The 17,985-nt window shown below is 41.2% G+C and overlaps 1 protein-coding gene across 1 annotated transcript; it reads right to left on the bottom strand.

Annotated features, from left to right (window-relative positions):
* Positions 1–893: 893 nt before the first annotated feature.
* On the bottom strand, positions 894–14,182 carry LOC308197262 (inositol 1,4,5-trisphosphate receptor-interacting protein-like 1). Its single transcript, XM_080597434.1, has 2 exons — positions 13,260–14,182; positions 894–2,466 (listed from the first exon to the last, which is right to left on the bottom strand). Exons 1-2 carry the CDS (start codon positions 13,309–13,311, stop codon positions 1,304–1,306), a joined length of 1,215 nt encoding a protein of 404 aa, XP_080453560.1. The 5' UTR covers positions 13,312–14,182; the 3' UTR covers positions 894–1,303.
* Positions 14,183–17,985: the final 3,803 nt, after the last annotated feature.

Consider the following 17,985-nt stretch of genomic DNA (forward strand, 5'->3'; position numbering starts at 1 on the left):
CGTAAGTCAGAGTTTATTTAGGGAAATTACCTTGTGAAAATGAAAACTTATGTAAGTAGCTGGTAACCAGATCCTGCTAGAGCTGGGTGGGAGCCTGCAGTGATTAAGAGTTTGAAGAACTGAGACCTCTTTGGACTAGTATAGAATATTCCTTCCTGGAGCTCACCCAAGTTGTTTATAAATATTTGTCTCTGTAAAAAGATACATTTTTTCTACTTAAAGAGCTCTTTGGTATATGAACTGTCCCACTGAAAACAGTAAAAGCAAAAAGACAACTTTCTTAGGTTATGTTTGTAATTATTTTCTGGTTTTGTTTTATTTATTTTTTATCATGTTTTTTGCCACTTAGCATCTGTTGCTAACATTACACAGATTGTAAAGGGCACATGACACCATTTCTTTACAATATATAGCAAAATGCCTAAAATAATGATGAATGTTGCAGGTATGCAATTAATACCTCTAAGAAAGTCACTGAAAAGTCTTTTTTTCAGGGAAACACCAGGTTTAAAAGAAAAAACAAAGACACTTGTTTAAACATGTTACACAAATCGGACCTTCAACTGGGGTTGATATAAATTGTCACAAGTAAGAATATCCAGGCTTTATAGAATGACCCGTTCCTCCCACGTCTCAAGCATGACTTCAGATTCTTCTGATGTGTTGCTGGATGTGTGTTTCAGTTTCCATAAAGTAGGGGAAAGGTCTTCTACTCTATGCTTTTAAGTTGCTTTTAAAATCCACATTGTGCTACACACCATGAAACTTCTGGTGTATAAACTATAAAATTGGGAGAAATTTATTCTTGGAAAGAGTGGTTGAGCATTGGAACAGGTTGCCCAGGGAGGTGGTGGCGTCACTATCCCTGGGGATGTTCAAGGAAAGGTTGGACGTGGTGCTTAGGGACATGGTTTAGTGGGTGATATTGGTGGCAGTGTGATGGTTGGACTAGATGACCTTGGAGGTCTTTTCCAACCTTACTGTTTCTAGGATGTGAGCATAGTCTATGATGTCATTACCACATCTTGGGCACGGTCTTGGGCAGCGTGCTCTAGGCGGCCTTGCTTGAGCAGGGGGAATGTCCACATTCCCCCACAAAGTGCTGCACAGACAAATGCGGACAGAGCGTACGTTAACACGACCAATTTATTGGCCTCTGCATAGGCTGAAGCTCCGGGATGGAACGGAGTCTCTCCAAGGGTCTGGGTGGTCACTGCCCGTTGCTAACAAGTATCTCTGTTGCGCTGCTGGAGAAACTGGTGTTGTGCAGCGGCGCTGTCCTGCTGGTGAAGGCTTCCACAGCCTACTCCAGGCTCAAGAAGGAGTCCGAGTCATCTATCTGCACCCCAAACGTGAACTCGATGGAGAGGGTGCTCTCGGAGGCGCTGGCCAGCTTGATCTTGCAGGAGCAGCGGGAGGGCAGCACCGTCAGGTGGCAGTGGCGCGACTGCGGCAGAAGCTCCCAGGCTGCTTTCACCAAAGCCTGGAACCAGCGGGTGGTTTTCTCCACGTTCAGGTAGGAGCCGCTGCAGAGGGTGCGTAGCAGGCTGGGCTCCTGTCTTCTCAGCTCGTCCTCGGGGTGGTGGAGGAAGCACAGCATGTCCCCCACCAGCCACTCCCTCGCGCAGGCGCACTCCAGCTCCACGCGCAGGCCGGGCTTCCTTGCTGGCATCTCCCCCTCAGCGCCCAGCTCCGGGTGGAAGGCGTGCCTGGGGGGAGGCCTCAGGGGCACAAGCAGGCGGTAGAGGACGTTGTCTTCCCGGGCGCTCCAGCCTTCGTAGAGGCAGCCCACGCCGATGGCTGGCTGCAGCCGTGGGTTGAAGAGGCAGTTCCTGGACACTCCTCGGCAGGCACCAAGGAGATCGTCCACCAGCTCCTCCACCACCTTGCACTTGTCAGCCATGTAGGGCGCCGGCCACTGGGTGCTATTGGCCCAAACTCTGCCCAGATCCCAGCTGTCATCAGCGTCGCTGTCTTCGTCTGCGTCATCATTCTCCTCCTCCTTCCTTGTAGAACTGCCGTGTTCGCTGCTGCTGCCCATCTCACGGCTCCGTTTCCTGAGCCAGCGGCAGAGCCCAAAGATCAGGACAAGGAGCTCAACCAAGGCCCAGAGCTGCCACTGCTTCAATGCAGTGAAGAGCAGAGCTCCCAGGGCCACCCCGCTCTGCTCCTGGCTGCTCTCCTCCATCTCTTGCACCAGCCGAGCCATGCCGTCAATCAGCTGCTCTGCATGCTGCTGCATTCTCTCGTGCCCATCTGCATCCAGATGATCGTTCACCAGCCATGGCTTCTGGGCAATGCCCAGCACAGCCAGGGCGAGGAAGATCAGGCGAGCCATGGCTTGCAGGAGGTGCGAACCGCACTCACCGACGGCCAAGGCCACAGTGTGGTGGCGCTGCCTGCTGCTGGCCCTGATGACAGCTCCCCCGCTGTGACGCGTCCTTTGTGCTGTCACAGGCACCACAGCTGCATCACGGCAACCCCCCTCGCGTCACCTCCCTGCAAGTTTGTGGGAAGGTCCTTGCAGATCTTGGACATGAGAAGACCCAGCCTGAACCTCCCCTGTTGCAGATCCATCCTGTTCCCTTGGGTCCTACTGCTGGTCACCAGAGAAGAAATCAGCACCTTTCCTTCCGCTCCCATCTTGAGGAAGCTGTAGATGACAACGAGGTCGCTCCACAGCCTTCTCTTCTCTAAGCTGAACAACCCAATTTACCTCTGCTGCCCTCATAAGTTTTCCCCTTTAGACCCTTCACAGTCTTTGTTGGCCTCCTTTGGACACTCTAGTTGTGTTGTACCCTCCACCACAGCTGCATCACAGCAATCCCCCTCGCCTCGCCTCTCCTCTCTCCTCTCACCTGCTCTTGTTTCCTTTCTTTCTTCTCTGTTTGTTTTGTTCTTCCTCCCCCTCCCTGCCCCCAAACACACACATCTCCATTTTCATTTCTTCTCACAGGCAGTTCTGTCTTCACAACATCAGGATGTGCGTGTATTACTGTGAGGGTGACCAAACACTGGCACGGGATGCTCAGAGAGGTTGTGGAGTCACCCAATGGAGACAGTCAAAAGCCATCCGAACATGTTCTTGGGCAGCCTGCTGTAGGTGGCCTTGCTTGTGAAGGGCAGGTTCACCAGGTGACCTCCAGAGGCTGATATGCCAGGGGAGCCACCTGCTGTTGCTCTTGCTGTGAGATGGGACTGGTGAGGGTCAGTCACTCTCTCTGGGCACAGATGGTACCCAGCCACAGCAACCCTTGTGTCTGTATCAGAGACAGCAGCCACCAAGCTTTGGCCCTCCAAAGCTTGTCCATATGCAATTAGGAACTGTGACTATGCATTCCAGGGACTGACAAAGCACATCATTCTGATGTAACCCAGGTGTCTAATTTCTTCTTGGTTCATGATTTAAGTCAGTCCTTGGGCAACTGCAACTCCTGCGTCAAAACTGTTGAACATTGCAGTCAATTAGCAGTGCCCGGTATCAGCCCTGGCTGTATCACCTTGTATCTACAGCTCCCTGTCAGGTTACCATCCTTGCATCTCTAAGCTTGTGTGAAAGTCCTTGCAGCTCTTGGACATGAGAATATTATATCAGCTGGCTTTCCTAGTTTAACTAGATTGGAAATCTTGTCGTAAAAGGAAATGAAATTCGTTAAGCAGGACTTTCCCCTCATGAACCTGTGTCGTCTATGACCGATGACTGCATTGTCCTTCAGGTGTTTTTCAGTAACTCCTAGAATAATTTTCTCCATAGTTTTACATGGCACTGAGGTGAGACTGACTAGTGGTAATGGCCTCAAGTTGCACCAGGGGAGGTTTAGGTTGGAAATTATGAGAAATTTCTTCTCAGAAAGAGTAGTCAGGCATTGGAACAGGTTGCCCAGGGAAGCGGTGGCAACACCATCCCTGGGGATGTTTAAGGAGAGCTTGGACCTTGTCCTTAGGGACACGGTTTAGTGGGTGACACTGGCAGTAGGGTGATGGTTGGACCAGATGATCTTGGAGGTCTTTTCCAACCTTAATGATTCTCTAATGTGTGCATATTCTATACCTCAGTTGTTCTTCTTTTCTGAATCTTTGTAGGCCTACCCGTCCTACACATGTGACCGTCTCAACTGAGATCCTTTGATATATGAACTATACCTAATACCTTGAGCATTTTCTGGAAAAAATTTACATTAAATACATTAATTTTTTTATTAGCTGGTCATAGGTGCACTGGTATATACATGGTTTACACAGTTGTGCTTATTTTCTAATTTCAATAATTCTTTTTGTAAGTCTTTTATGTCTTCAAAATAATTTTGATTTCTTTACACCTTTTATAGTTTTATATTTATCAGTCAGCTTATAGTCACTTCAGAATCTGCTGGACATGAAGGATAGGCTTTTGCTGAAAGTATTCAGCATTTGCTTTACTATTCTCTCATTGTAGTCAACTGGTATGTTTGCAAAGCAAAATGAAGATGAATTTGTAGCTATCCTTTTTCTGCTGCTAGTTCGAGATAACCCTTCACAACCATATTATGACCCCCAGATCTAGAATGCACTGATACTCTTCCACTGCTGTTGGACCATTTGTGCTGCTTAGTTTAAGACCATCCCTTAGATTTTTATAAGCAAATTTCTGCTTTGGAGGGATAAATATATTCAGTGCTGAGGCATTAGTACCTAAACACAGCTATGTGAAAGTTAGCACTCTGCAAACATTTCTTTCCAGGTGTTAGGCATGTTATTTCAATTGTAGTGCTTGAAGAATGCTTGTGGCTTTAAATTTAAAACCTGCACATTACTTTTAGAAGAGTGCTGCTCTGTGTACATTAGAATAGAAAACAGTTGATATAAAATTGCTGAAAATATTTGTGCAATTTAAACACAAAACAGCATGAAGTTCTTGTGGTACAGCCTGCTTTTGCTTTATTAAGTTCATAGTTTGGTTTCCGATAAATCACTTTCTTATGCATTCATGTTCTTGAAGTACAATAAAATAATTTAAGTGCCTGTGTTCTCAATAGTCTTTCTATGTAAGAAGGCAATAGTATGTTAATAAATTTATCTACACTGTGTATCTCAGTTGAGATTCTTCATTGATATAATCAGAATGCAATGTTACAGCTGCAGAAATCTTGAACTGGGGAAGTGCCTCCATCTGATTTTATCATCTGGAAGAATTTATTCATTGTAACTCAAAGGTGATAAATACCATAATTAAGGTTTTTCAAGCAATTGACTTCTAAACTCTTGACTTACATTCGAAACTTTGTCAGAGGGCTTTGACTGGGGGACGTTTACAGTTTTGCTTACTTTCTGTTAGTTATATCTTTTCTGTACGTCAGATACACTGTTTTTGCTTTATGGGAAATTTTTCTTTGTTTTGTTTATGTTTTAGAATGGACAAACAGGTATAGAGGTAGCAGGAGATCGTATTAGACTGCTTAGATTTCCGTCATGTGCACTGGCTGGGCTCCAGTGCTTTCACAGGAATGCACATCTGTCATGTATCTCTAAGGCATCTATAGGTTTGGTGTGCAAGCTCCCTCTCAGGCTCTGCTTGCCTTCTGCTGTGGTCCCTTTGTCTATAGACTCTTGCAGAGAAGTGCAGCTGGCTACCTGAGCTAGTTACAGTCCTCATATTCCTGCACCTCTTGCAGACATTCTTATGAAGGAGCTCAAACAAAAATGAAAGCCATTATGATGAGTTTTCCATGGAATGTTTTCATTTAAAATAGGAGATCTGAAACAAACATGTTCCTGTATTTGAAAGAAAACTTTGTTACTCTTTTTTTTTTTCTTCATTGTTTTTAAAACCATTGGAACGTTGTACATAAACACAGAGATACGGTAAATGTTTTGCATATGTTCTGTAAATATTAATGGACTGGTTTTGCTTTTGATTTGTATTTAAGCATAGAAGAACAGCTTGATCTATTTTTTTTATTTTTTATTTTTTTTGGATAGCTACATTGCTATGAGATTGTTTAAAAAGATCTTTGAAACTGATATTGCAGCTTCCTTTATTATATTTTTCAGATTGAAAATATGTAATTTCTTGGAGAACAAAATATTCTGAGTTTTGAAGCCAGAATTTTCTTGCTGTCATCCCTTTCTCCACATTGTTTTTGGGGGAGTCAAGTATGGAGAAGGTGATGGGTATAATCAAGGGTATGGGCTATGGCTTTGTTATGACCCCAGGAGGGGGAATAGATGTGTTGCCAGATCATCAATATCTGAGCAGCAAGATGTCATGAAGGCTTTTTATCTTACATTTGATGGCAGGAGAACAGCAGACCAGATCACAAATGTGCATATGTGCATGGAATTTGATGTCTTTTTATTCACACTGTGTGCGTACATGCACACATTGAGATGATGAATTGTCTTATGTTTTCATTCACGTTTTCTTCAACAGAGGGAAAACGAGAAGGCGGCTGATGTCAGATCAGAAAAGGAAATTCTAAAATATTCACTAGTTCTGGAATAAATCTGCCCTGTTATTTTACAGTGGAGTACCAAAACGTTAAAAGAAATGCCAGTGTGTCTTCACAGAGACAGAAACAAGCTTTACCATGAGGTCTACAGAGAAGTAAAAACACTCTGTGCTACTTCTGACACAATGAGAAAATGAATATGGGCAAAAATTGTGCAAGGACACATTATTTCTTAATATTTCTAGTAAGTCTGCTATTCAAATATAACTGTGCTACCATCATTTCACATGAGGTTAATAAATAATTGTAATGGAAGATAAGGAGGGTGGGAGGTAATGATTAAACTGTGTTGGGTGCTGTCTCCGCCACACAGATGAATAGCGATATTAGTTTTAAACCTCAAATTCTAGAAAGAGATTATTTTTTTTTCAGTGTAGTATTTTCTTATCTTGGGTCAGCTCATTATTAGCATTGGAGAGACTTGTTCCTAATCTAAATTCATGTGTCTAAGAACAAGGAGCTCAGTAAAAAGAAAACATTTATTTCCCTATGCAAATTCCTCCTTGGCAGATGAGGAGGCTTCCCTGGCAGCAGAAATGGTGTGTTTCCAGTTAAGGATGTCAAAAGCATCAGGCCTAGGCAGAAGGATCTTCTGTATGTGCCAGTTAGTAGTAGTTTTCCACGAAAAGCAAGCGTTAATGGAAGAATATGCTCTTTGCTTGAGATAAGGTAGGGATGGCATTTACCAAGCTTTATTTAGAGCAAATAGCTCTAAAGGAAATGGCTTCTGCCACTTCTTTGCTAGAAGAACACTGTTGACCTTTGAGCTACTGGTAGTGGTTTTAAACACAGTATCTGTTGCAATTTGTTGAGTAAATGCATATAAATAATTTAGGATTTATTTATTTATTGCTGAAATAAATATGCACTCTTTTCATTTGAATTAATCTGCACTGTCTGATGAAGGATTTGAAGTATTAAATGCAGAAGTTTGGTATGAGTATTGTTGTACCTGAAAATGGAATGTGTATATACAGAACCTCTATGTCACAGATGTGTTAGAAATGTTTTGTGGTGCCTTAAAGATCACAAGGATGTGTTAGTTGTATTGTGCAGTATATCATTCTTGCGTATTTTACATATCATGAATGCAGTGATCCATCAAAATTATTTAGATCCAGCAATAGTTATTTTAATCATTTCTTAACCATCTTTTGTATTGTTATAAGCGAGGCCATTTTGTCACTAGCTTTTCGATTCCAGAGCCAGCACCCTTCATTTATCTGCATAACTAAAACCAATGGTAAGCACATTTCTGTCGGAGTGAGGCTGATAATGGTTCCTGTTAAAGTCTTTTTAATGATTCAGTTTGGAGTAGTGATTTACACAGGAAGGAATTTCCACTTGTTAGGGGTCTTTTATTTTAGTTCTTTTTATGAACAATGGAACAGAGAGAATAAAAAAACAATTCCTGCTTTCTGATTTCTCAGGCTGGCAAAATTGCTGTATATAGAGTAGAAATGTGTTATTATTCCCCGCCCAAAAAGAAAAGCATTGTTTGTCAGATAAAATGATGTAACTATGCACCTTCTTTGTTGTTCTAAGAAAATTCTGGGTCTCCAGATACTGTATAAATTAAATGACATTGCTTGCATGTTTTTCATCATGTTTGTGGTTCCACTTTGCCTCACATTGGAGAACAGTGGCTTAAATGACTCCCTTTAGAGCTTTACAACCTTGCTACTTTAGTAATTATATCTGTGGTTGAGCACAGGAATAAGCATCACAATTTTTTGTGTGAAGCCTTTACTGTTCATTTAAGATGATACAGATAGCATATGATGTTCCAGTGTTAGCATTCCACATCTGCAGTTCCTCTTCTATCTTCATACTGAATCAATGACAATTTTTCTTAATTCTAATCTTTAGTACTGTGCAAGTATATACGGTGTTTTAAAATAACCAGGCATTAAAAATAAATAAATAAGTAGCATCAGAAATGTTAATGAGGAGCCTGTGTTCACATGATGAGAAATGCTACTACAAAACATGGAATTAGCTGTAATTCAGGAAACAGAATGCAGACAGTTGCACAGGCTTGCCTGTGAACAGTGCATGATCAAGGATGGTTGACCTGTTGTAAGTCCCAAGTGTTTATTTTCCACTGCTGTGGACAATAGTGGAATACTGAGTTTCTCATCTGAGTGCTGAGCTTGATTTAAAGGACCTGTGTTCTAACAGCACAATAAAGATATGTGAGCTATTTTTTTTCTTTTTTTTTTGTTTTTTATTATTTTCTTTTAACATGTATACTCTAGCCATCTTAAGACCTGTTTTCAAATATATGGAGTTATCATGAAGGCATTACCCATGTTAATATATGGAGTTATCATGAAGGCATTGCCCGTGGTATAAAATCTACTATACTAGAGTATTGCACCAAATTTCTTACATGAGTAGATCATTCCGTTAAATGTACCTCTCTACCTTTTTTAAAAACCTTGCAAAGTTGCATAATGTTCAGTTCCAGATACTCTGCAGCAGCCTTTGTTTTCCGGTGGTTGAAAGCCCTATTTTAGAGATTAGTGAGGAAACCTCCCTTCAACATCTTGCCAGGGCCTGTGGTGGGCCTTCTGTGCTGCCGCATACCATACTGAAACCTTGGAGCATATGAAGGGGACATCTTGGCGGCATTCCTAATTCCTGTGTGTAAAGACAGACACTGCAGTGCTATAAGGAGTTTCAGTTTTTCTGGGGGGACACGATATTTTTTGTGATTTGGGGCAAGTTAACCCTAATTTTACTTTATGGGTATAGGACAGATAGATCTAAGTCTTCCCCTGCTCTCCTACTAATGACTAGCTGTACACAAGTTGCAGAGGATTGAGGTGACTGATAGCAATCTGCATTTAGATGTATTGTGGTGTATCTTCTTAGATCTACTTCCATATTTGCAAATATTTCCCAAGTAAATCCAATAGGTTTATTACTTTTAATTAATGATAGTGACAGTTGTTTGTAAAACGGTGTGTGAATAACTTACTGGATTTTCATGACATCTTACTCAGCAGACTGGATCATGTAATGCTGGCGGTCCCTTTTCATCTGAAATGTTATAGTTCACTCTCAGCCAGTCACCTGTGAAGAGAAAAACATCTCCCTTTTCAGAAGCCACAGTTTGCCTTGCTCTTCTAGATGGAAAGCCTTCTAGGCCAGGAACTCCATCAGTTGGCTGTGTGGTTGAGTCAGTCACTGATCCATGTGACTGGCTGCTATAGGAATGCAAATCCTTCATTTTTAGAGCCGCTTGAAAATGGGAGAATGGAGAGTGGTTTTGGTAAAGAACTAGTTTTTACCTGCTCTCCCACATATGTGAGGGAACAGGCTGTCATCTTCTGTGCCTGACTGTTATTCACTGCATCTTTCTGCTTATGGCATCCATAGGAAGCTCTTAAAAAGGTTTCAAGTCTCCATTCCTCTTTTTAAAGAAACCCTAAGATAATTCCCAGGCTGATTAGCATTCAGTGCTTCATGATGAGAACGTACTGCTGAATGATCTTGTTTATATTTGAGCTTTAACTTTGGGTTTTAACTGTTTGCTGTAGTCAAAATGTGGAAAAAGGAAATTTCAGCAGAAAGTGGAGGGATGGAGGTTCTCGGTATTGCACCTTATGTGGGTGAAGGAGTTGTGCTGCTGGAAAAACATTAAAGTCAAGGGAAAGACTGCCAAAGCAGAGCAAACTTGTTTCTGCATTGGCCTACTTTTAGCATTTTATGACTGAAGATTTATAAATTATTTAGGTCCATGCATTGCTCTAAATGTTTTATAAAGATAAGTTTTATGTGGAAACTTCTGGAAATTTGCATGTCATGAATGTTTGAAAAATGTACACAGATACGGTGTTCTGCAGCCCCTCATCCTCCAGCATTTTGTTGCAGGTTCAAAATCACAATCTGCTGCTCTTCCTTTTCCTTTTTTTTTTTTTTTTTTCCCCTGCTGTACAGCTGCTTCTCAGTCTGCTCATTTTATCTTTTCATATCTGCTTTAGGATTGCAGGTATCTCCCAGATAAAACTAATAGGTTCTTTCTTTTTTTTCATTTGTGAAAGTGTTACAGTGTATTCTTACCTCTCATCACTCCTTATTCTGTACTCTGGCTATTTCTTGTTGATTCCCTGCTTTCTGCTGGTCATTGCAACTTTTTGCATTCAATTTCCTTTGGTTTAGTGTTTCTTAATTTTGTAGGTACTCTCTGAATCCCGATCTCTGTTTTGCCGCTGAATTTGGCATTGTTATGATTCTTAGAGTTTCCCCATGCTTCATCAGTGCCTGTTCACAACCAGTTAGACTAGGTGATGCAGCACTGCCTCTTTTTCACTTTTCTGTTTGTGCACCCTGTGACATTACCTTTTGGTTAGTAGGCTATTTTACAGCAGAACCATTGCACAAAGCAGATGAAACACAAAGCCTTTATCTTTAATAACACAGTGTTGAGCTTTTGAAGCTGTTACTGGTAAATCATCTTTCAGAAACAATAGGGAATCAGATTTTCTGTGGTTTTGCTTGAATATATCACACAAGGTCAGCTGTCTGTTTTGGACTTTTTCCCAGTTGAATCAGATTTTCTGTTTCTGCATAAACACAGCATTATCTTTGGCTTTCCTTCTTTGTCGCTGTCTTTGTGGACTCAGTGTTTTGTTTTCTGTTGCTTCTTGGGTTCTGGGTTTCTGTCCTATGTTTAATGCTGCAGAGCCTTTAGCCCTCAGTTTGTCAGTTGTCTCAGTTGTTTATTAAGATGGTCTGTGTGTGCATGAGTGTATATATCTTTACAGTTAGTTGAAAATACTTGCAAGCAAATTCAATATGAAAAGAGCATTCATATATTTCTTAGAATAAATTACTATTCTCACGTATTTCAGCATACTTAGTGTACTGTGATAATAAATAAGACATGGCAGGGCATGAATTGTGTTGAATTAATTTATATGTGCTAGGTTGTTAGTCATGAGTCTGACAACTGAATGCTGTCAGCAGAGCAAGGTGTGCATTAACATGATTCTTGTGGAAGCCTAATAATCTAAGATTATACAACATACATATACATGTTTTCATACATTTACATCTACAAACACATGCAAATGCACCCCAATTTGAAGTAACTGGATAGTTATTAGTGAGACTTCTATGGCCCATTTTTCTAAATTCTAAGGGAGAGTTGTGAGGTCTCATCTAGTCAGTACAATTCTCAACTCTGTGTAATGAAATGAGCAATTTACAGTCACAGGCTCAGAATTATTACTGGACAGCCGTGCCTCTAGATCTCTCCTGTGTGTTTTATAACAAGAAATATCTTGGTGGCCTGCACTACTGTTGACAGCTTTGTTGAGAGCATTCTAACAGTAAGAAAAAAGCCCCTCCAGTACAGCAGCTAATTCAGGATTTATGAAGCATGTGGAATTCTTCCTGCTTGAAGTCTGAACATGCACATCACCAGGAAGCAGTCTCAGAATACAGGGAAATCAAGGAGGCCATTGCCCCTCATTTTGCCCAGCGGGCCATAAACCATGTGGTGTTATGAGAGCCACCACCAATATTGGAACTTTTCCAACCTAGTAAGTCATTTCCAGTCATAAATACAAACACTGAAAAGGCATGAAGGATAAAGAATATACATCTTCCCCAATCTTATTATTTTTTAACTTCCGTGTCTCTCCAGTTCTGCTGCACGTCTTGTGCGTTTTCTCTTCTGTCTCTTCTTGCCACTTTCTAATTTATGTCCTAATGTGTTCTTTTTAGTGTCTTATTTTGGATCTTTAAGTCATATATCAGTATTCAGATTAATTCATGGATGATTAGGCCTTTCAAAAGCATTCCAATAAAGTTAGGATTGTAAGTCTTGTTTTTAAGATTCTGGCTCTTTTTGGAGCCTTGGAATTTTCACTTCAAAATTTTTATTAAGGCTGATGCTTAGCAGTTGCTTTTGTATATAACACAACTACTCAAATCTGAATTCATAAGCATTGGTTCCCTAATCCCCTGATTCTGCCTCCTTAGTTTCCTTGAGGAAATGGTGCTATGTGCTAAACATGCATTGGATGAACCATAAAAACTACTTATCAAGAGATGGCTGTTGTCTCTTGCAGTGGGTAAAAGGCTGAACTACAATTGCCTAAAGCAAGCACCTGACCTGGAGACAGCTTCAAATTCAACAGTGAAAATTTGTCAAAAGTATAAAACTAGAAAACTAGTAGAAATCAATTAGTAGTGTATAAATGGTTCACTGTTATGTCACCTTTAACACCATAAATCTGTCATTTTTGTTTCACCCTGCTCTTTCCCAGCAGCATATTTTGTTCCTATGCATGGCTTTTCAAGGATTTTGGTCTTCTTTCATTGTTAAGGTTCTTGAAAAAAATGGCTGAAAAATGTTTTACCTTGTGGAGATAGGAAAAATGTGTCATCTTGCAGATGACAGTGGTAATTCCTGATGAGTTTATTGGACTTGGCATCTGTTACCGGTAATTGTGGATTGTGGCAGTTGGACTCAATGGCCTTAAGCAGCTCTGTCCTGTCTTATCTTGCCATGTTCTAATAATGCCAAAGCAGATGAAAATGCGGACAGATTTTTCAAGGCTGCATAGACTAAAATCACTGTTAAGCTTATCCCATCTTTTTTTCTTCCGAGTATTCCATTTTCTTTTCCTTCTGCTTTGCTTCCAATGTGTCCAACTTATCCTTCAGTCTGCTTTCGGGCCTTTCTTTTTTTTTTTTTTTTAGTACAGCTGACTAAATGGGTGCAGTAGACAGCCTGAACCGTTTTATTAAAAGAACTTATCATAGAATCATAGAATATCCTGAGTTGGAAGGGACCCTTAAGGATCATCAAGTCCAACTCTTGATACCGCACAGGTCTACCCAAAAGTTCAGACCATGTGACTAAGTGCACAGTCCAATCTCTTCTTAAATTCAGACAGGCTCGGTGCAGTGACCACTTCCCTGGGGAGCCTGTTCCAGTGTGCAACCACCCTCTCTGTGAAGAACCCCCTCCTGATGTCGAGCCTAAATTTCCCCTGCCTCAGCTTAACCCCGTTCCCGTGGGTCCTGTCACTGGTGTTAATGGAGAAAAGGTCTCCTGCCTCTCGACACCCCCTTACGAGGAAGTTGTAGACTGTGATAAGGTCTCCCCTCAGCCTCCTCTTCTCCAGGCTGAACAGGCCCAGTGACCTCAGCCGTTCCTCGTACGTCTTCCCCTCCAGGCCTTTCACCATCTTCGTAGCCCTCCTCTGTACACTCTCCAACAGTTTCATGTCCTTTTTATACTGTGGTGCCCAGAACTGCACACAGTACTCGAGGTGAGGCCGCACCAGCGCAGAGTAGAGCGGGACAATCACCTCCCTTGACCTACTAGCGATGCCGTGCTTGATGCACCCCAGGACACGGTTGGCCCTCCTGGCCGCCAGGGCACACTGCTGGCTCATATTCAACTTGCTGTCTACCACGACCCCCAGATCCCTCTCTTCTAGGCTGCTCTCTAGCGTCTCATCGCCCAGTCTGTATGTGCAGCCAGGGTTTCCCCGTCCCAGGTGCAGGACCTGGCACTTGCTCTTATTGAACTTCATGCGGTTGGTGATCGCCCAGCTCTCCAACCTATCCAGATCCCTCTGCAAGGCCTTTCCACCCTCATTCGAGTCCACAACTCCTCCAAGTTTGGTGTCATCAGCAAACTTGCTCAAAATACCTTCTATTCCTACATCCATTATCTGTCACCCAAAATTATGTTATGAATGCCGTGATGCGAAACCCTAATATACTCATAACCTTGTTGGCATCAAAGTTATATGTAGGTGTAGGTGATGTGTAGGGTCCTTGACTACAGAAATTGGGGGCATTTTGTAAGCCCAGAGAACATATGCATTGACAAGGGCTGACCAGCATTGCACCTGTCTTACATATAATTGTTCCCCTGCAATGGGTGTAATATGTCTGGGGTTTTGTGTGTAGTAGTTGGAGTACTACATGCTACATTCATTCTTGTGAAAGTACTACATTCAGTCTTGTGAAAGCATGAATGAAGGAAGCAGCACTGGTAGTTTATTTTCATTCTGCAGTCTGGTGGTTAGGATTCCTTCCCAGGTAAGGAAGGCCCAGATGTTCTTCCTCTGGCCAGAAATTCAAATCCATCTCTCACCTGGTGTAAGAACAACTAGTTAAATTGTATTGTGTCTTGAGGTATTTGCTGTTCCTCTTCTTGGAGACGGCATTATATGTAAAACAAAATCCACCAGGTCCTACAGGAAGATGGAACGGGCGTGACCCTGGGTCAAAGAAAGCTTAGAAACCTTCACCTGAGAGATTAGGTGCAACAGTAGTTGCATCAGTGGTCCCATTTTGCATTAGCTGATTATCAAATGAATAAAACTTCCTGACTTTAGCCATTGAGCTGCTGAATAAAAAAGGATAGAAGAAGCAGCCTCACTATCACTTGCTGTGTTCAGGAAGGCAACCGGCACCATTATCATTTCACTGAATTATTTTTGAAAGGACGAGGTATCAGTCTTGAGGGCAAGTTCCAGCCTGTGCATCTCAAGTAGAAGGAATTTTTTAAGGTTCAGTAATTTAAGGTGTAATATTTGAACACATACTTTTTTTTTTTTTTTTTTTAATATTTCTCTGCAAGTTGGCTCAGGCAACTGTCTGCAAGTGTAGTGTCCTTTGAGTCCCATTTCAGGTGTCCACCTCTTCTTGTGAATTAGGTATGGCCCTACAGCATGCTTTCTGCTTAAAAAGTCAGACATCAGAACAGTGTTCTCTCTTTTGAATTTCTTTTTGAGGTCTGGGTTTCTGCCTGAACAGCTACATTGTTGGGATTACTGCATGTCTGGAAAATAGGGAAATGTGCCTGGACATGGATGATGTCTCATCTTGGGCTGCACATGTGAGAAGGCCCAGATGAAGTATCATTAGTCAGTAGCATGTGAAATGCAGTATAATTTCACTTTAAGACAAACTAACAGGACCAGAACACTATAGAGTCATAGAATAATAAGGGAGAATGGATATTGCTTATTCGTATGTTAAGAGAGAAGACATCTCCATGAGCACTGGGAAGAAGAGCTGCCTTGGATTGGTGTGGACACAGTGGATAGGTGGTAGAGGTTTTACCTATGATAAAGGGCCAGGGTCAGTCTGTCGTCTGTGAAAGGAGGGGGCCTGAAGTTGCATCCCCTTTCTTTCAGAGGAGGTTCTGACATAACTGCTGCTTCAGGAGGACCAGCTCGTAGCAGGCCATGTCAATGATGTCAAAAAATAATCAGGGAGGACCTGGCAAAAAGAGCGTCAGCTTTCATTGGAAAGCTGAGGCCTAGCAGGTAGAAGGCGGGGGGTGGGGGGGTGGAAGCAGTAGAGGAAGCATTTTGGTGCCTTAAAGGTTAGGCTGTTGTTGTAAAACACAATAATTCAGCCCAGTGTGTAGCCGGCATGACAGGTATATGCTGCTGTGTTACTGGTGGAGCTTGGCCAGTCGCCACAAGCCAGGGACCTGTGGGAGGCTCAGGGGAGGCTGAAGGGAACGGCTTTTAGAAAGTTGCCATCTGGTGCCTTCACTTTTCTGATTGTGGAACTTTACCAGGACTGCTACTTTCATCGTGTTTTCCTGTTGTGAATTGATAGCAAGCAGTAGAGTCATATGACTCCATTGTTCCAGCAGCAGTAAGCCCTTTAAAAAAGTTTTAACCCTCTGTTGAGGGCAAAATTATTTTATCAACTTCTATATATATATATGTTATTTTTTTTTAATGCATTGAAAACTATTTCTAGTTTGCTGGTTCATTCATTATATTATCCTGCACTCTCAGAGGCTGTTCTCTCTTTGCTTCTTTATTAAAAGTATGATTTTATTTTCCTCCCTGGTGACTTTTCCTTACCGGTGACTTAGCTTGAGTCACAAAATACAGATTTGTATTTTTATTTTTTCACTTCAGCTGCTCTGTGGCACTATACAGATGTAAAACACAGTTACTGAGGACTACAATATTTAACACAGAAGTAGAAGGTGTTGCCTACTGTGTTAAGCTTATCACCACAACAACATAGGCCATGATTATGTGACCTCTTTATGTTATAAGAAGGATTAGAGAGGTCATATCCTAGCACTCAATTAAATTGGCATAGCTGCCAAATACAGACTAAAAAAAAAAGCCTACAAATGATGTGACACCTGATTTTTTTATCACACACTATTATCATTATTATAATTTTAGTAATGATTCTGATGTTCCATGAAAAACTCTGTACAAACAGTACAAATTTGGAATTTTCTCCTGTCTTCATTATATATGGCCACACTTTCAGTCATGAGAATATAGAATCACAATAAATAACTGCAATTCTGATCAGCACGTCTACTTTTCTGTGTATTTTCTGGTACAGTCTCAGGATGAGTAGTTGCAGATATATATATGGTGAGTTTGAAGTATTTGGGTGCCACCTACAAGTGTGGATCACTACAATTCAGAGCTAAGGAGTATTTCTAAAATATCTTACAAGATATTTAACTTTGGAAAACAAGTCATTTAAAACATATTACATTTGTGTTGTAGTGTTGTAGATAGTGCTTTCAAGATTTGTTTTATAAATACTTAAACATCTCAAAATTTAAAACTTTTTTTTTCAGTTCTGTTTTGGGGGATACATACAAAAAGGTACTGAAAAGGATCTCCTTCTGTGCACAGCTAAGCAAGCAACTTAATGTTAAAATATGGAAGCAAAATGGATATTGGTTATTAAATTTGAGTGTAATGCATGGGATTTGAGGTAATTCTGTAAGCTGTGTACATGACTATGCAGATAATTCATGCTTTAATATTGATGGCAAACATTTTCACACTAAAATATGTATAGGAAAAAGGAAATTGACTATTAAAGATGTATGTAAAGAGAAAAATGTAAATTATATTTGGGAAGTGACATGCCAACTATGATCTACCCTGTCTGCTTTTCTTTTTAAATTTGCAAATTGGAAAGAATTAAATCAGATTACAAGAGAAACTATTACCTACTGTAGTAATATACTAAATATTATTCAAATTACTAGGAAAATTCATTTGTTGCTAGTACCTGCCAAACTGAATGATAAATGGAAGCGCATCAAGGAATCGTACTGCAAACAGAAAACAAGAGATTGAAATATGACTTAAATATAAAAATAGCCTTTCCTACTCTTGCAGAAATTGCTATGGAAAGACACTTCCAGGAGTAGGTGTGACTATTTTGCATCTTTCCTGCATTCTTCTCTGTTTGGCATGGGCTCCACTAAAGTAACTGTATAGAGAAAAATAATTGTCAGTCATAACAGTTGTTTGCTCATCTTATATTTAAAAATGTCTGTTGTATACAAATCTGTGCTTTGAGTGTTATGTGGGGAAATAAGAGGTCTTCAGCACTGACCCATGCACAGGATCGTTTGTTCTTCATGGTACTGTGCAGTGCTGCAGTTTCTCTCCTGCAGTTTCTCTCCTTCCATCTCTTTCCCCACTTTGGGTTTCACCAGTGCCTGTTA

This window comes from Anser brachyrhynchus (genome assembly GCF_964034855.1).
Source record: "Anser brachyrhynchus genome assembly, chromosome: 1".
NCBI lineage: Eukaryota > Metazoa > Chordata > Aves > Anseriformes > Anatidae > Anser > Anser brachyrhynchus.

Coding starts and splice junctions, on each gene's coding strand:
- LOC308197262 (XM_080597434.1), bottom strand. CDS start 13,311: ATGATCCTTAAGGGTCCCTTCCAACTCAGGATATTCTATGATTCTATG. Junction 2,467..13,259: donor ATTCTATGATTCTATGATAA/GTTCTTTTAATA, acceptor GCCGTGATGCAG/CTGTGGTGCCTGTGACAGCA.